General features: G+C 63.0%; 1 protein-coding gene across 1 annotated transcript in view; it reads left to right on the forward strand.

Annotated features, from left to right (window-relative positions):
- LOC124244162 (SCO-spondin-like) overlaps positions 1–17756 on the forward strand; it is a 52567-nt gene extending 34811 nt beyond the window's left edge. The window contains 37 exon segments of the mRNA XM_046670578.1: positions 699–745; positions 854–1045; positions 1134–1301; positions 1542–1742; positions 2079–2175; positions 2282–2481; positions 2827–2993; positions 4154–4314; positions 4503–4726; positions 5337–5378; positions 5546–5701; positions 6231–6440; positions 6622–6789; positions 7630–7761; positions 7867–8113; positions 8396–8548; positions 8630–8676; positions 8863–9207; positions 9548–9715; positions 10360–10490; positions 10767–10891; positions 11123–11169; positions 11412–11690; positions 12000–12158; positions 12314–12430; positions 12853–12991; positions 13141–13343; positions 13489–13616; positions 13718–13860; positions 13965–14011; positions 14857–15074; positions 15370–15444; positions 15446–15466; positions 15619–15679; positions 15961–16091; positions 16873–17023; positions 17622–17756. Of these exon segments, the coding sequence (XP_046526534.1) occupies positions 699–745; positions 854–1045; positions 1134–1301; positions 1542–1742; positions 2079–2175; positions 2282–2481; positions 2827–2993; positions 4154–4314; positions 4503–4726; positions 5337–5378; positions 5546–5701; positions 6231–6440; positions 6622–6789; positions 7630–7761; positions 7867–8113; positions 8396–8548; positions 8630–8676; positions 8863–9207; positions 9548–9715; positions 10360–10490; positions 10767–10891; positions 11123–11169; positions 11412–11690; positions 12000–12158; positions 12314–12430; positions 12853–12991; positions 13141–13343; positions 13489–13616; positions 13718–13860; positions 13965–14011; positions 14857–15074; positions 15370–15444; positions 15446–15466; positions 15619–15679; positions 15961–16091; positions 16873–17023; positions 17622–17644 (5323 nt within the window). The 3' untranslated portion in view covers positions 17645–17756.
- Positions 17757–18331: the final 575 nt, after the last annotated feature.

The raw sequence follows: 18331 nt of genomic DNA on the forward strand, positions 1-18331 counted from the left end.
GGGCAGGATGCAGGTGCAGGGGTGAAGGCGGAGCATGGGCAGGATGCAGGTGCAGGGGTGAGGGGGGGCTTGGGCAGGATGCAGGTGCAGGGGTGAGGGCGGGGCGCAGGCAGAAGGCAGGTGCAGGGGTGAGGGCGGGGCTCGGGCAGGATTCAGGTGCAGGGGTGAGGGCAGAGCATGGGCGGGATGCAGGTACAGGGTGAGGGCAGGACTAGCCCACTTCATTTCGGGCGTACCTGAGCTCTCCTGGTGTCAGCTGATGCACGTTAGACCCCCACAGTCCCTGAGAAGATGCCGCAGGCACCCTAACCCCTGTCTGATAGGTGAGGAAACTGAGGCAGCCAGCTCCATGGTTTGTGCTCTGGGAGCCGGGGGCTGGGTGTGTTCTCTGAGGGGGAGGAGAGGTGACACGGGCAGTGTTTCCTCTCACTGTCTGGCCCCAGTCGGCAGCAGACGACCTGTAATCATTCCCCCGTAGGACACATGGTCTGCAGGACACCCGAGAGGCCCTCAGTGGGACAGGGAGCAGGATCTGGAGGCACTGGAGAAAGGGAGGGGTCACAGATCCAAGACCTCAAAGGGAAATGGGGGGCTAGGGGTGAGGGGGAGAGAAGAGGCAGCCCAGGAGGGGTGCGTGTGGAGGGTACGGGCAGGACTGAGCGTAGGCTCTCCCTCCTTTGCCTGCATGCCCCGCCCAGCACCTGCTCGGAGGGGAGGCTGACCTGCACAGACCTGCCTTGCCCAGGTACATACCCAGCTCAGAGGGAGGTGAGGAGAAGCGGCCCAGGGTCGCAGAAGGCTGGGCCTGGGGAAAGGACAGCAGTGCCCCAGCGCCCGCCATTGTTCCCCACAGTGCCTGGAGGCTGGTGCCCGTGGTCGGAGTGGACAGCGTGCACCCAGCCCTGCAGGAGCCAGATGAGGACCCGCTCCAGGGCCTGCACCTGCCCCCCTCCTCAGCACGGGGGAGCCCCGTGCCCCGGGGAGGCCGGGGAGGCAGGGGCCCAGCATCAGCGGGAGACCTGCCCCAGCCGCACTGCGTGCCCAGGTGAGATGCCCCCACTAGTCTGCCCCAGTCCCAATAGGCTGGGCCTCCTGAGCCTCCTAAGGCAGATGATTCTGTCTTTCTGGCACAGTGGATGGAGCCTGGAGCCCATGGGGACCGTGGTCTCCCTGTGACGTGTGCCTGGGGCAGTCCCATCGGAGCCGGGTGTGTAGCTGGCCCCCCACTGAGGGAGGCAGGCCCTGTCCTGGGGGCCATGGGCAGAGTCGCCCTTGCCAAGACAATTCCACCCGATGCACAGGTGAGGGCTTCCACAGAGGTCTGGGAGGGTCCCTTGTAAAGCTGGGGAGACGCTGACTCTGACCTTTGAGTCCCCTGTACACATGCATGTCACTCTCTGTGAGGAGCAGCCATTGGGTCACTCATCCCATGGCCCTGGGGTAAGGTGGGAGGTCCCTGCAGGTGGGGGGCATGGCAGGATAGTATCCCTCAGGATGGGCCCCGACTCAGCACCACCCTCTCTGCTTCCCTCCTGCCACAGACTGTGGGGGTGGCCAGGAGCTTCTTCCCTGTGGGCGGCCCTGCCCCCGCTCCTGCCAGGACCTGTCCCTGGGGATGATGTGCCAGCCAGGCTCGACGGCCTGCCAGCCCAGCTGTGGGTGTCCCCCTGGGCAGCTGTCCCAGGATGGCCTTTGTGTGTCCCCCGCCCACTGCCGCTGCCAGTACCAGCCTGGAGCCATGGGTCAGTGCCACCCCTTGTCCTCGCCCATGGGTCCCCAGAGCATTGCAGCGCCCCCTTCCTGGCCCCTGGTCCTCTGCCCATTGGGCCCAACCTGGGGCCACAGGATAGGAATGGGTAACCTTGGCCTCCCCAATGCTCGAGGCCTTAGTCTCCCCTGAATCCTACCACGTCCCTTGGCTGGTCCATGTTGGGGCTTTCATGTCCCATGTCCAGGATCTGGGGCACCGTGGGGTGGAGTCTGGTGGGGAGGGAGGTAGAAGGCAGTGGGGTAGGAGGAGGGATTTAGGGGGTACACCGAGCTGTCTGGAGTCCCCAGCCCCACTCCTGTGCCCTCAGGGATCCCCGAGAACCAGAGCCGCTCAGCAGGGTCTGGGCTCAGCTCCTGGCAGAGCTTGGAACCCGGAGAGGTGGTGACTGGGCCGTGTGACAACTGGTGAGCCAAGAGAAGCAGGGAGGGGATGGGCTGCCAGCCTGGCAATAGGGCCCTCCCGGGAGTTGGGGGGGTGGCCTGTCTTCTGAAGCCTCCTCCTTGTCCCCAGCACCTGTGTGGCAGGCATCCTGCAATGCCAGGAGGTGCCTGGCTGCCCTGGCCCTGGGGTGTGGAGCTCCTGGGGCCCCTGGGAGGACTGCAGTGTTTCGTGTGGGGGAGGGGAGCAGCTGCGCTCTCGACGCTGCGCCCGGCCCCCCTGCCTGGGGCCTGTCCGCCAGAGCCGCACCTGCCACACACAAGTCTGCAGAGGTGAGCCCCAGCCCAGGCTCTGCCCTTGACACTCCGACCTAGGTTTGATTCCCATGCTGACATTTGACCCTGACGCATGGGTGCCTTTTGTCCAGGCCAGTGATGGGCAAGTGGAGGAGGAAGTAGCCAGATTTGGGCTGTACCAAGGATGGGGGAGCCTGTGGGTGTGGGCATGACATTGTCCCTGAGGGACACAGCTCAGGGAGGGTGTTGTTGGCACGACTCGGAAAAGATGGTGGGGGACAGGCACCGGGGAGAGTAAAAGGCAGATGGTGAGGTGGGCGCAGAAGGAGGCAGAGAGGGCGGTGGGGCTGGAGCTGGGCACTGACGCAGGTGTTGCCTCAGAGGCAGGCTGCCCGGCCGGGCGACTGTACCGGGAGTGCCAGCCCAGCGAGGGGTGCCCCTTCTCCTGCGCCCACATCACTCAGCAGGTGGGCTGCTTCTCCGATGGCTGCGAGGAGGGCTGCCACTGCCCCGAGGGCACCTTCCAGCATGGCTCGGCCTGTGTCCAGGTCAGAACCCACCTGACCAAGAGCCCAGGGCCCACCCTTACCCCCAGCCCATCAGCTCATCACCTCTACGGACCCTGTGGCCTCTGGAGAGCTCGCCCCTTCCTCACAGGATCCTGGGCAAGCATCCGGGCATGGGGGCCGTCCAAGGCCTCTGCTGCCTGCGTTGAGGGGCAGGCAGAGTTCTAGTGCTTAGAGCGAAGGCTGAGGCGCTGCAGCCTCTGGGCGTCCCTGGTCCCCGGGAAATGGGGACGTTGTCTGGGGCCCTGCCCTTCACCAGCACATCTTCCTGGCTCCCAACTCCAGCTTAGAGCCGCCCCTGACCGAGGTGTGGCCGGGTGTCCCCTCTGGCTCCTTGATGCCCAGCTCCTGGCAGCGAAGGGCGGTTTCCTGCCAGGCCTCAGTGGCTCCCCACACCATTCAGGCCACTGCAGGGAATCATGGGTCCTCACTGCCCCCGTTTGCCCTTCCACGCCCTTGTGGGGAAAGCGTCCCCTCACCCTCGCTTTGCCTGGCCCCAGAGACCTTGCCTCCGACTGTGGGGTCCAGACAGCAGGCAGGTGCCCACTCTGCTCTGTCCAGCCCTATAGGCGCACAGCGATTCCTTTGAACCCTAATCCTGAAGCTGGCATCCCAGTGGGCTCCCCCTAGCCAGGGTTCCAGAATGCCATGGCTGGCAGGAACCCGAATAGCCACCTAGTCCCCACCTCCTGACTTAGAGCTGATGACATTGAGCCCCAGGGTGGGAATGGACACACCAAGTCAGCCGACAGTTATTGGCAGAACTAGACGCAAACTCAGATGTTCTGATTCCTAGCTGAAGCCCCCTCCCATGCTGCCTCCAAGTCTTGTCCTGTCAGGGCCTTGGTTGACCTCGCCTGTGTCCTAGCTAAGTGCTCTATGTAGCAAGGTTGGCTGGCCATCTCGGTCAAGCCCCTAGGCCACGCATCTCTCACCTCTCACATTCATACCCCTGATGCGGGTGAACAGTTCCACTTGTTCCCGGAAGTGCTCTTCTGGGGCCCAGGGCCCTCTCCTGGGGCCACACACCTCTCTTCCTCCCCTTCCATTCTTCCCCTGCCTGCTTTGTGCAGAGGGCTGGCACCAGGGCTGGTGGCTCCAGCCTGTGCGATGGCACTTTCTCCTCTGCTCCCACCCCCCAGGAGTGCCCGTGTGTGCTGACAGCCTTGCTGCTGCAGGAGCTGGGAGCCGCCAGCGCTGACCCTGAGGCTCGCCCACCCATTCTGGGAGAGGGGGGTCAGCCCCTTGGGCCTGGAGATGAGCTGGGCTCGGGTCAGACCCTCCGTGTAGGCTGCAGCAACTGGTGAGGGGGACGATGAGGGTGGAGACATTTGAGGTCACAGGAGGGGGAGCACTGGGCTGCCCTCTGCCCCCCTGGCCTGGGCTAGCCCTGGCTCCATCTCCTCACCCTTCAGGGCCAAGACCTTTGCCCACACCCCTTTCTCTGAGGGTCCGTCCTTCTGGCGCCTCACCCTTACGCCCTCTCCCCAGTTCCTGTGTGCACGGAAAGCTGTCTTGCTCTGTGGAGGACTGCTCCAGGGCTGGTGGTGGCTTCAGTCCCTGGGGTCCATGGGGTCTGTGCTCCCGCTCCTGTGGCGGGCTCGGCACCCGCACCCGTAGCCGCCAGTGTGTGCACCCCACGCCAGCTCCCGGCGGCCAGGGCTGCCTTGGGCCCCACCAGGACCTCGAGTACTGCCCCAGCCCAGACTGCCCAGGTGAGGAAAGCGGGAGGGGAGAGTCTGGCTGGCTGAATCCACTTCAGCTGGCCTCTTGTCCTTTCTTATTTCTGTCTGTCGCTGTTTCATTCTCTGCATCTTTCTTCCTCTCACCTTCTAGCTCTGTGTTTCTTTTCTATTCAGGTACATTCGACCAACATTTCTGGAGCTCTTGCCAAATGCACAAATTGGAGTTGGGGTAGTGAGGACCCTGACCTTGGAATCCAGGGGCTCAGATAACCCATTTCAGTATGTGATGAGCCCCGTAGGAGGGCCCATCTGCTATGGGAGATCAGGGAGATTGAGAATTCTCCTTGAGCAACAGTCTAGAAGGGCTTCCTGGAGGAGGCAGCATCTGAGGGGGTTTGAGGGATGCGAAGGACGTTAACAAGCATTGGAGGGGAAGGAATGCCAGGTAGCAGGAACGGCTTGAGTAAAGATCTTGCTGCCACGAGAAAGTGCTGTACCTGGACTGTCTGTGGGAGACCAGGTGGAAGGAAGGGCTGAACCAGATAGCGGCGGGTCTGGAGCTCAGCCACCAGCTTCTGGCTTGGTCCTGGTGCACTGCAGGCTGGGAAACATTTCTGAGCTGGGTTTTCCTTTGGCACAGGGGCTGGAGGGTCCACGGTGGAGCCAGCGACGGGCCTTCCAGGTAGCCCAGACTCCTTGGGTCCTGGCCCTGCACTCCCTGCACCCCTGCCATGCGGCCTCCCTTGGGAAAAGCAAGTCCGGGGCCTCCTCCCTCCCCACACCTGCTTCCTGGGAGGCGGGACCCCAGGGCAGACTCATCAGGAGATGCCCCTGCCTCCCCTCCCCCAGGTGGCTGGGGCCTGTGGTCCCCGTGGTCCCCCTGCTCCAGCAGCTGCACAGACCCCGCTCGCCCTGCTCTGCGCAGCCGCACCCGCCTCTGCCTGGTGAACTGCACCAGCGGGGACACTTCGCAGGAGCGCCCTTGCAACCTGCCCTCTTGCACAGGTGCGTGTACTTCCAGTCTCAACCTCTGACCCTGACCTGTGTCTGAACCCTGACTATCCCCTCTAACCCCAACTTTGCCCTCAAACAATTCATTCTAACCCCTAGCCCCCCACCCCCAAACCCTGACATCTGATACCCATTAAGCAAATATTATCTGATTTGGCATCTGATCTGAATCCATGCCTGTCTCCGGACCCTGGTCCCCTTTGCCACCCCCAGCAGCTGCTGGGAAGCGCTGCCAACTTGCAGCAAATCCTCACCCACATGTGTACTGAATACCCCCCAACCAAGGTCCCTTCCAAATCCCTCTGCAGCCCCTGTGGGGCTGGGACTACTGTCCCCTATGAAAAAGGGGAAACTGAGGCCCAGGGGCCACAGCCACACAATAGTCAGTATCAGATCTGGAAGGGGAACCCGAAGGTCTGGATGAGGTCAGAGCTGGTCCGGCAGAGGAGGAGGTCTGCCCTTGAGCTGGGCAGGTTCTGTGCGGCCAGGGCTGGCTCCAGCCCAGCTTTATCGCCTCCCACAGAGCTGCCGCTGTGCCCTGGCCCTGGCTGCGTGGCCGGGAACTGCTCCTGGACCACCTGGGCCCCGTGGGAACCTTGCTCCCGAAGCTGCGGGGTGGGCCAGCAGCGCCGCCTTCGGGCGTACCGTCCCCCAGGGCCCGGTGGGCACTGGTGCCCCGACATCCTTACAGCTTACCAGGAGCACCGCTTCTGCAACCGGCGTGCTTGCCCAGGTGAGGTGGGCTGGTGAGGACCAGGGGGTGCTCTTCCCTGGCCTCAGTGCCCCTGCCAGGCACCCGGCCACCTGAGTGTGGCACTTCCATCTTAGTGCAGGACCCTGCCCCAGGCTCGTGGGACACGGGGGCCCTCTGCCTGAGCCAGGCCCCTCATGTGGCTCTTCCTTCTCCCACTTAGTGCCAGGAGGCTGGTCCCGCTGGAGTCCCTGGTCCTGGTGTGACCGGAGCTGTGGAGGGGGCCGATCCCTGAGGAGCCGCCGTTGCTCGAGCCCCCCACCCAAGAACGGGGGTGCTCCCTGTGTTGGGGAGAAGCACCACGCTCGGCTCTGCAATCCCATGCCGTGTGGTATGGCAGTGGTGACAGCACATCCCTGGTGGCCTGTGCACTCTGCACAGCTCTCTGCACCCCTACCTCTAATTTCCTCCCCACATCACCTTGCAACATAGACGGGGCGTTACCCCATTGGCCAGTTAAGAAAACTGAGACCCACAGGGGTAGATGGAGGGATCTGGGCGTTGGGTAAGGTCTCCCTGTGCCCAGTGATGAGCTGCTGGAACCCACCCACTGCCCACCCCAACCCTGGACTAGAACTCACTGTCTCAGCTTTGCCCCACTCTCCCATTCCTAAAGAACCGTCCTGCCCTGTCGAGATTCTCGGAGGATTTGAGGGTGACAGTGCTGAGTGTACCTAGTGCCCGGGATGTGGATTGAGCCAGACAGCTGTGATCCCCTGCCCTCCCCCACCTGCTTCAGCTCCTTCTGTTATTGGTCCTTCGGAGCTCACTGACCTCACGGACCCAGGTTACTCTAGGCCCCACCCCCTCTGTTAGGCCACTCCCTACACACATTGCCTTCCATCTCCCTGCGGATGAACACAAAGGAGCCACATAGGTGAGAATGTTGGCTTTTTAGATGCACGAATTCAGTTCAGCTGGACAAACATCTGTTGAGTGCCAGGCTAGATGCTGGGAACTCACAGGCAGAAGCAAAGAGCAGCTCTGTCCCTCAGAATGTCCCATCCCAGGGTCTCCCCAAAGCCCCATGTTCCCATGGGCACCAAGGTGGGGACAAGGACAGGGCGTATGGCTTCCTGGAGGTAGGGGTGGGCCCCCTTGGGGCAGCGGGAGGGTTTCTGAGCCCTGGGGCTCAGGGTCCTCTTGATTCTGGTCCTCCCCATCTGCTCAGAGGAGGGCTGCCCAGCAGGCATGGAGGTCGTCAGCTGTGCCAACCGCTGCCCCCGCCGCTGCTCAGACCTCCAGGAGGGGATCGTGTGTCAGGATGGCCAGCCCTGCCAGCGGGGCTGCCGCTGCCCTGAGGGTATGTGCTGCCCCGACCCTCCGCATGGCATGTCAGGGCAGCTGGGCAGGAAGGCAGCTGGTGCCTGGGGTGCCAGTGCAGCTCTGAAGGGTCGCCTCCCCACAGGCTCCCTGGAGCAGGACAGCGGCTGTGTGCCAATTGAGCACTGCGAGTGCACGGATGCCCAGGGCCACAGCTGGGCCCCAGGGAGCCAGCACCAGGAGGCCTGTAACAATTGCTCGTGCCAGGCCGGGCAGCTCTCCTGCACGGCTCAGCCCTGCCCACCACCCGCCCACTGCACCTGGAGCCGCTGGTCAGCCTGGAGTCCCTGCAGCCGCTCATGTGGGCCTGGCGGGCAGCAGAGCCGCTTCCGGTATGGGGCTGGGCCAGGCTAGGGTCACCTCTCCCCACCCCGGGTCTCCCGCTGCCTGGACACCGTCTCCCTCTCTGACACCAAGTTCCTGGATCCTGCCCCCCACCAGTGATTGCACCCAGCCTGTGTCCTGGCCAAGCTTTTGTCCCTGCTCATCCTTGCCTTTCCTTAGCCACCTCCGCGCCCACCCTGGGTTTCCCCATTGGGTGTCCCTTAGGAGGTGGAGGGGTGATGAAGGGCCCTGGGCCATTTCTTGCTTTCTCTGCCCCCGGCCCCGCCCAGGTCCTCCACGTCAGACTCATGGGCGCCGGAGTGTCGGGAGGAGCAGTCCCAGAGCCAGCCCTGCCCTCAGCCCCCGTGCCCACCCCTGTGCCTGCATGGTGCCCACTCCCGCACCCTAGGGGACAGTTGGCAGCAGGGCGAGTGCCAGCAGTGGTAAGCCCAGGGGCAGGGGCAGGGTGGCCTGTACTGTCCTGCTGGACAGCAGCATCCCTGAGTCTGGGCTCCTCCCCTCAGCTCCTGCACCCCGGAGGGGGTCATCTGCGAGGACACCAAGTGTGCAGGTCTGGGTTTCACCCTGATCCCCGCCTCACCCCACCCTACCAGCCTCGCTGTCCATCTTGCTCTGTATCCTCTATTTCCCTCCCGCCTGTTTCCAACTGCCACCCCCTGTGCCACGAAGGTCCTGCCCAGCCCTCGGGGCCTTCGCTCCCTCTGACTCTTCTAACCTCATTTGTCCCCTCCCACAGAGCCCGGGGCCTGGACACTGTGGTCCCCCTGGTCTGACTGCCTTGTCTCCTGTGGAGGTGGAAACCAGGTCCGCACCCGGGCCTGCATGGCCTTGGCTTCTCGCCTTGAGCCCCGCCACTGCCTGGGCCCCGACACCCAGACCCAGCACTGTGGGTGGCAGCCTTGCCCGGGGCTGCAGGAGGCCTGCTCCTGGGGCCCGTGGGGGCCCTGTTCCCGCAGCTGCGGCCCCGGCCTGGCCTCCCGCTCTGGGTCCTGCCCCTGCCTGCTGGCCGAGGCTGACCCCACCTGCAATGGGACCTTCCTTCACCTGGACACCCAGGCCTGCTACGCAGGGCCCTGCCTGGGTGAGTGTGCAGGGAAGTGAAGTCCCTCCCCGGCTTTTCTCCCTGGGGAAAACTCAGGGAATAATATGTGTTTTCCAAACCCCCAGATTATTCCCCCAAAATATATCTACATCTGTTCCTCCCCCATTTTTGTTTTATTCTTGTCTGCTTTCCCCCATCGCTTCCTCTGAGATGTGACTCTCACTGCTGGGTGACAAGGAACCCTGCCAGCTGGGACCTTTCTGAATTCTTGGCTTCCTTTTGCCTTTTTCCTGTGCAGGGTGCTGGTTGGGGCTGGGATGAGGGGGGAGAGCATGTAAGAGAGAGGCCCCTGGCTGACATCCCCCACCTTGGTCCCTAGAGGAGTGCGTGTGGAGCAGCTGGAGCAGCTGGACGCGATGCTCATGCCAAGTGCTGGTCCAGCAGCGCTACCGACACCAGGGACCAGCTCCCGGAAGGGCAAGGGAGGGCCCCCCCTGCACACGGCTGGACGGCCACTTCCGGCCTTGCCTCATCAGCAACTGCTCTGGTGAGGCCCCAGGAGCAAGCTGAACCCTGGCAGGGGCCTCCCAGGGCCCCCACTGGGACTCTCAGCTCATCTCGGAGCGAACCTCAATGCCCCCAGGACCTCAGAGCAGTTGCCCTGGCCTGCACTGACCCTTGCCCTCGGCAGCCCAGCTACTCCCCTGCCCTACCCTCAGCTACTCTCTCATCACAGCTGTTCCCCACCCCTGTAGCCTTCACTGTGATTTTCCCGCTTTGCAGCTGTGGGCCCAGCAGAGGCTTTGTCCGCTTGGAGCTGCCCCCAGGCACAGTGGGTCTGGCCCGCCTCCTGTTGTAGCTGCCCTCCATTTCTGCCCCTCCGTCTCCCGTAGACCAATCCCTAGAGCACCTGCTGGCCCCTAACTCCCCGCAGCCCCGATCCTCCATGCAGAGTCCTGGCTCTCCAAGGCCCAGACCCGCCTGCCCCTTCCCTGGGGGCACCTACACGGGTGGAGTGGGTACTGGATGGGCGACATTGGGCTGTCCTTTCAGGCAGCAGGGGGGCAGTCTTACACTCCTACAGGGTGTCCCCAAGGGGCCTCGATGGGACCATGCACTATGTGCTCTGGGCTTGGGGGTCAGAGGTTGCCTCTGGGCTGCCCCCCATCAGTCTGCCTGCCTCCCCTCCAGAGGACAGCTGCACTCCTCCCTTTGAGTTCCACGCCTGCGGCTCCCCCTGTGCTGGGCTCTGTGCCACACACCTGAGCCGTGGGCTCTGTCAGGACCTGCCACCTTGCCAGCCCGGCTGCTACTGCCCTGAGGTGAGGGGTGGAGCTAGCGGAGAGGCCCCAGGAGAAGGGGCTGCTCTGTCCACACTCCCACACCTCCTCCCTCCCTTCGTGATGCCCACCGTGACACCCCTCCTCATGGTGCCTCCTCGTGGTGCCTTAGTTCTTCACATTCTACCTCGTGGCTGTTCGCCTCTCCATTCCCTCAGCAACACGCCTGTGCACCTGCTGTGGGCTAGGCACGGTGCTGGTGTTAGGACGCAGAGATGACTGCCACACAGCCCTGTTCCTGTGTCCCCTCCTGCACAGGGGCTGCTGGAGCAGGCTGGGGGCTGCATTCCCCCAGAGCAGTGTAGCTGCCAGCACATCTTAGGAGAAGGAGCCGGGGTGACCCTGGCCCCCGGGGAAAACCTGCAGCTGGGCTGCAAAGAGTGGTGAGTGATGGAGGTGGGGGAGGGGCCAGAGAATGGACTGGGAGGGGGTAGGGGCCCCCAGGACAGCCTGACCTCCACAGAGAAGGTCAAGTTAAGGCCCCCAGGCCCAGCCCCAGCCTCATCCTGCTCCAGATGAGCCCAGAGCTCAGGTTACCCCTACATGAGGCCCCGCCCACCACTCTGGGCTGGATCCTGTCTCCTAGAGCCCACTCTGACCACTCTCTCTCACAGTGTATGCCAGCACGGGGAGCTGCGGTGCACCAGCTGGGGCTGTCAAGGTAACCCTGGACTAGGGAGACCAGCTGTCCCCATTTGCCCAGGACTGGGGGGTTTCTGGGACCTGGCACTTCCAGTGCTAGAACTGGGGCAGTCCCAGACAAACCAGGATGGTTGGTCACCCTGCCCTGGCTGCCCGCCGCCCACCTCCTCCAGCTTCCGGGTCACAGCCCTCTGTGTCCACCACGGTCGCTGGGTCTGGGGATGGTCACTGGGTAGGGCGCCCACACGCTGCCCTTCCTAGGTCTTCTGCCTCTCAGTGGCTGGTCCGAGTGGTCGCCTTGTGGGCCCTGCCTGCCCCTTGGTGTCCTGGCCCCTGCCTCCAGGGCTGCCCTAGAGGAGCGCTGGCCCCAGGACCCAGCCAGCCTCTCCCCAACCTCGGCCCCTGTGCTGGCCTCGGAGCAGCACCGCCATCGCCTCTGCTTGGACCCTGAGACAGGGAGGCCATGGGCCGGGGACCCAGACCTCTGCACTGCACCACTCAGCCAGCAACGCCTCTGCCCGGACCCTCAAGCCTGCCACGGTGATGGGGAGGGGCCTAGGCCAACAGGGCAAGGGGCCTGGAATGAGGGTGGAGGGGGTCCTGGCTAGGAGAGGCTGGGCCGTGTTGTTCATTTCTGTGCCCGGGTAGTTAGCTGACCTGCTAACACTCCAGGGCCTGCTGGATTTGAGGCGGGTGGGGCCGCAGCTGGAAGAGAAGGAAGGGACCCCTGGTCGGGGAGTGGAGCTCAGGGTGTGCCAGTGGCTGCTGGGCTGGAGCCCAAGGGCTGGGGTGGGAGCAGGAGGCAGGGGAGGTGAACCCTGGGCACTGACTTCCATTTTACCTCCTCAGACTTATGCCAGTGGAGTCCTTGGGGGCCCTGGAGCCCCTGCCAGGTGCCCTGCAGTGGGGGGTTCCGGCTGCGCTGGAGAAAGGCAGGGGTTCCCCCTGGAGGAGGCTGCCGGGGGCCATGGGCTCAGACAGAGAGCTGCAACATGGGGCCCTGCCCAGGTAACCCCCCAAACCTGGCGTCCGGAGGAGGAGCCAGGGACAGTACTGTCAGAGATAGCGCCTGAGGGAGATGTTGCCTCTGCTCCTGGAGGCATGCAGTGGAGGGCAGGGCCTGAGAACGTCCCTAATGTGGACTCCTACCTTCTGGTCCTCAGGGGAGAGCTGTGAGTCCAGGGACACCGTGCCCACCCCTGACTGTGCCAACCAGTGCCCTAGAAGCTGTGCCGACCTCTGGGACCGTGTGCAGTGTCTGCAGGGACCGTGCCGCCCAGGTGGCCAGGCCATGCCTGGGAACCCTGGGGAAACCAGGGCAGCGAGTGTGTGGCCTGGGGGCGGAGACAGACTGCGGGGTCATGAGTAACAGGGCAGCAGAGTGGGTCCTCGGGTCACTTTCAGCGACTGGCTGGGGGTCCTGTGTAGAGGGAGCCTCAGTCGAGATGGGCTGTGTCTGTGAGGATGCTCTCAGGCAGCCTCAAGGGCCCTGGGGTGGTACCCACACATAGGGCGGCCTAGAGCGTCCCCTTCTTGAGCTTGGGGGTGGGAGATATCGTGGAGACCAGGTCACGTCGGGGAGGGAGGTGGCAGACGGAAAGGATGCTCCAGTGCCAGCCTGAGGCCTTGGAGTCCAGAGGGACTCGTCGTGTGTGCCTGCCCTGGCACTGAATCTTGCTTGTCCTTCCTACCCCTACACCAGGCTGCCGCTGTCCCCCTGGGCAACTGGTACAGGATGGGCACTGTGTGCCCATCTCCTCTTGCCGCTGTGGCCTCCCCAGCCCCAATGCCTCGTGGGTCCTGGCCCCGGCCGAGGTGGTGCAGCTGGACTGCAAAACCTGGTATGGCTGCCCACTGCAGGCCAGGCGGGAGGACAGGAGCTTCGGATGGGAGGCCTGGGGTAGGTCAGGGTCATGGGCATTGCTGGGGAGCAAAACTCTATTCACACTGATTCGGGGCTGGGGCCCTTTCTGCACACCCCTGTCCACAGCACCTGTGTCAATGGGTCCCTGTTGTGTCCACGCCATGAGTGCCCAGTCCTTGGGCCTTGGTCAGCCTGGAGCAGCTGCTCGGCTCCCTGCGGTGGGGGCACCACCAAGCGCCGTCGGAGCTGTGAGGAAGGTCCCAGGGGGGCACCATGCCAAGCCCAGGACACAGAGCAATGGCAGGAGTGTAACCCGCAGCCCTGCCCTGGTGAGTGCCCAGTGGTGGGTGCCTGCCCTGCCCTTTGCTGCTGCTGAGCTGAGGCCCCTGGCCCAGCTGACACTCACCAGGGCAGGTGGCAGGTCCTGAGGCAGCCCCCTCGGGACTCCACATCACTATCTGTGTGCTCCCCTAGAGTGCCCACCTGGCCAGGTGCTCAGGGCCTGTGCCCTCTCGTGCCCGCGCCTCTGCTCACATCTGCAGCCTGGTGACCTCTGTGTGCAGGACGTCTGCCAGCCTGGCTGTGGCTGCCCTGGAGGGCAGGTAGGTGTGGGCGCTGGGCCCTGACTCCCACCTGGGGGAGCAGGCAGGTATGGGGGTAGGAGGCACTGACTGGAGTCTAACTGGAGCCTGCACTGCCCCAGCTGCTGCACAATGGCACCTGTGTGCCCCCCACTGCATGCCCCTGCACCCAGCTCTCCCTGCCCTGGGGCCTCACCCTAAGCCTTGAAGAGCAGGCCCAGGAGCTGCCCCCAGGAACTGTGCTCAGCCGGAACTGCACCCGCTGGTGAGGGCTGGGGGCTGGGGGGTTGGGGGAGGCAGGGGTTGCTGAGAATGGGAGTGGGGAGGAGGGCACAGGAGGCCTCTGAACACATGCTTCTGTCTTCCCAGTGTCTGCCAGGGTGGAGCCTTCAACTGCTCCCTCGCTGACTGTCAGGGTGAGATGTGGGCCATACAGGCCCCTGCTGGTCCCTCTACAGCCAAGGCTGGGCTGGCCCTGATGAGGGGAGAGGGCCCTGCCCACCCTAGGCATGGCTGCCTCCTTCAGGAAGCCCCTCCCCCATCTGTCCACACTGCCCCGCATCCCCAGGCTCCCTGCCCAGTGCTCCCTGGTCCACCAGGCATGGTCCACCCTGGGTGGCTGGGGCACTTGTCAGGCACACTGTGGGCACTGAGCCAGGGCTGTGAGTGAGGCAGGCAGTGGAGGGTTCTTTCCCTGCAGATGAGGAAACTGAGGTTATAGAGCGAGCTGAAACGGCACCCTTGCCTGGCAGTCTACAGGCCGTGCTGTCTGCCCTGTGCTGTCACCCCTGTCTGATCAAAATCGACAGCCCTTTGCTAAGGGCCCACATGTGCCCAGCTCTGCCACACTGGGCTCTGTGTGGATTCAGAGACACACTGGGCTAGAGAGCCCCGGGCATCCCCGGCCTCACCTGCCAGAACAGGTAGAGACAGGAGACAGTCCCTGGCTCACTAACAGGCAAGCTGCACCCACAAGGTGTGAAATCAGTGCTGGGAATGGAGAAGTTGGGGTGGACAGGACTAGTCAGGGGAGGCTTCCTGGAGGAGGCGAGAACTGAGCTGGGCCCTGCTAGTATTTGGAAGGGTGGGTAAGAGCAGGGAGGTGTGTTTGGAGACTTAGATGGCTAGAGGCTGCTGGAGCCAGGTGGGCAGTGCATGGGGAGGGAGGAGGGACTTGGGGGTGCCCAGCGTGGGAGGGGGGAGAATTGAGGCTGGACCCAGGGCTGACCCATGTGGTGGGGTGGGTGGTCTTCCCTGGTAGACTGCCCCCCTGGGGAAGTGTGGCAGCAGGTGGCCCCTGGGGAGCTGGGACCCTGCGAGCGGACATGCTGGGAACCGAACGCCACTGAGTCTCAGAGCAACTGCAGTGCGGGGCAGGCCCCAGGCTGCGTGTGCCAGCCTGGGCACTTCCGCAGCCAGGCGGGACCCTGCGTGCCTGCAGACCGCTGCGAGTGCTGGCGCCACGGGCATCCCCACCCAGTGAGTCACTGCAGCCCCTCTGTGGCCCTGAGCCCTTCTCGACCCCAGCCTCCCATCCACTGGCTCCTCCCCTGCTCTGCGGCTCGCAGCAAGGGGCAGCTCCACTGTCGGCCTGTCACACTGGGACAGTCTCTGAGCCCCCATGGCCCACCTGCCCCTAGAAACTCTTGTTGCCGACTCCTGTCTCAGGCCACTGCGCTGACCAGGCCCCAGACTGGGTTCAGGAACGGGGTAGTGTTACAGAAGGGTTGGCATGTGCTGAGATGGAGAGAAGGCTCTCCTCCTCTCTCTCCAGCCTGGATCCGAATGGCCGGAGGACTGTGAGAGCTGCCGCTGCCTCGGTGGGAGGAGTGTCTGCACTCAGCAGTGCCCCCCCCCTCACCTGTGCCCAGGTACCCGCCTGCTGCCCTGCTGCCCTCTCAGACTGGCTCCCCCAGCTCCTTCCTGGGTCCCTCCCCAGAGGCTAGTCTTAGGGCCTGGGGCAGGCAGTGCCGGTGCAGTGGGGCCATCCTCCTGAGTGGACTGGGGGCCGGTCCCTCTGCAGGGCGAGGTGACCGTGCAGGAGCCAGGGAGCTGCTGTCCCACTTGCCGCCAGGAGACCCTGGGTAAGTGGGGAACCTGGGGCACCTCCTGACACGCCTCTCCCTGCTCTAGGCCCTTTTCCCAAACCACCCCCATGCCTGCCCTGGCAGGCCCCCCTTCCGCAATGCTGCCCACCATGGGGATTGGCAGAGTGAAGACCTCCAGTGCTGATCACACCAGCCCTGACATGCTCCCCTCAGCTCCAAGCCCTGTCCCTCTGTTCCCCACACACAGAGTCCCCTCATCACAGCCTCTCTCTCTGCCCTGCCCCCACCTCCTGTCACTCACCTGCCCCTCCCCACAGAAGAGCAGTCAGCCTCCTGCCGGCACCTCACTGAGCTTCGCAACCTCACCAAGGGCCCCTGCTACCTGGACCAGGTGGAAGTAAGCTACTGCAGTGGGCACTGCCCGTCCAGCACCAACGTCATGCCTGAGGTGAGCCAGCCCGGGGAGTCAGGTCGGCCCGGGTCATCTATTCCTGGAAGACAAGGGTGCTTTCCTACCTGGTCCTCCACCCTTGGCCACTCTCCTGCTCCCTGGGGTGCCCCCTGCGTCTCCGGAGAATGCCTTCCCAGTGACTTTTGGACTGTTTAAAACATACAGGGAGGAAAGGAGGGGATGTAAGAGATTTTTTCCTGGGGAGGAAAAATGAGTGATCGTGGGAAAGAAATCAGAGGGAGATTTTTTTTTACTGAAAGATTTTGTAGTTTTTAAACTCAGTATTGTGTGACTGTATTACCTATTTCAAAATAAACTTAGAATAGAATTATGTGTAAAATTAAACATTGGGACTTATACAGTTACTATTCAATCATAGAGCAGGAGCTCCCTTTGCACTTAGGGTGAGAACTGTGCGGTTTAGGGCCTCATTATGCAGTTTAGAAACTGTTAGTCTGTCTCTCCAGCTAGACTGTAAGCGCCTAGGGGTAGGGGCTGTGTCTGTCCCTCTGCTGCTGGGTGCAGTGATGGGCACGGGGAAAGCACTCCCATAACCTGCAGGCTGTGGACGCTCAGACGGGTCGGGGCTGGAGAGAAGGAGCTGGGCTTCCTGGAGAATGGGGCTTGGTGGTGACACATCCCTCCCCTGCCTGGCTGCCCAGCTCGGCGGGAGATCTGGGATCTGGCCCTCCTTCTGCCCCAGTCCCTCTTGGATGGCAAAGGCCAAGAAAGGGAAGAAGTTTGTCCCCTCCCCAGCTCGGTCACCCCTCTCACCTAGGAGCCATATCTGCAGAGCCAGTGCGACTGCTGTAGCTACCGCCTGGACCCCGAGAGCCCCGTGCAGATCCTGAACCTGCGCTGTCCTGGCGGCCACACAGAGCCAGTAGTGCTGCCCGTCATCCACAGCTGTCAGTGCAGCGCCTGCCAGGGTGGGTCTGGGTGGGGCTCCCGGTGGGGGCGGGGCGAGGTCTCCGCAGAGGCGGGGGCGGGGCGGGGCATCCCATTGAGAGCCAGGACCCCCTTACCCAACGCTCAGCCCCTGGCCTGGTTCTTCCTCCTGGAATCCGACCGATCTCCTCCAGTCCACTTCCGAGCCTTCTTGCTCATTTCTTCTCCAATCGCATGTAAGCTTGGGGGTTTGGGTCAGTCACACCTGGTTCAGATCCCAGCTCCTCTCTGTCCTTGCTGAGCCCCCATGACCTCATTTCACAACCGGGCTGACAATCTGCACCGGCTTGTTGGGAGGACTTGGTGAGAGTGAGCGTGTGAAGTGCCCGGCAGCTGCCTCGTTCCTGTTAAGTACCTAGTGTGTGCTAACCCGAGGGCTCACTGCCTGCAGGTGAGAGAGAGACAGGTGGAAGGGTGCCGACACCACCTGGGTGGAGCACAGGGCAGGAGCTCACCTTTGCTCTGGGCTTCTTCCTGCGGCTCTTTCTCCCTCTTCTGCTGGTTTCTCCAGCCTCGTCCCTTCCTGGCCCCACCACTCTGCCTTTTGTGCTAGCCATCTCCTCTTCACTTGTCCTCCAGGAGGTGATTTCTCAAAGCGCTGAGGGCTCTACAGGATGAGATCGCTGCCGCCCCGCACGTGATCACCGGGCCCAGCAGCGCTGACCCCCTCCTCCCTTGCCCACCTGTCCCCTCCCTGCCCTGGCACTAGCATATCCCAAATAAAGTGACATTGGCAGGAAGCCCGTGTGTGGAGTCTGCATCTTGGGCCCAGAGGGGAAAGGGAGGAAGGGCGGGTCTGAGTGCTGGCCTGGACCTCGGTCTGTCCCCTGGGGACCTCGGTGAATGGTCATGGCTGGTAAACAGGGCAAGTCACTTCCCGTGCCTGAGCCTTGGTGTCCTCCTCTGTAGCGGGTTGAATATGAAGTCTGAAGGTCTATGGTGTTAGACATCTCCAGCGTCGCAGGTCATACCCCTCGCCTGTCTGATTTCAGCTGCAGTGTGGTGGCAATTCCAGGCAAGCTCCAGCTCCGCTCATGCTGACATCCACCCCTCCTCCTCCTTTTAAAAGTTTTATTGAGGCATAATTTACATAACTATGAAATTCACCCATTTTAAGTTTACACTTCAGTGACTTTTATAGAAATATACAAAGTTGCACAAACATCATGACAATCCAGTTTTAGAACATTTCCATCATTTCATGCCCATTTGCAATCAATCCTTCCCCCCTCCAGCCCCAGGCAACCAATAAATGGCTTTCTGCCTCAATGGATTTGCCTTTTCTGGAC

This window comes from Equus quagga, chromosome 8, assembly GCF_021613505.1.
Source record: "Equus quagga isolate Etosha38 chromosome 8, UCLA_HA_Equagga_1.0, whole genome shotgun sequence".
NCBI classification, from domain to species: domain Eukaryota; kingdom Metazoa; phylum Chordata; class Mammalia; order Perissodactyla; family Equidae; genus Equus; species Equus quagga.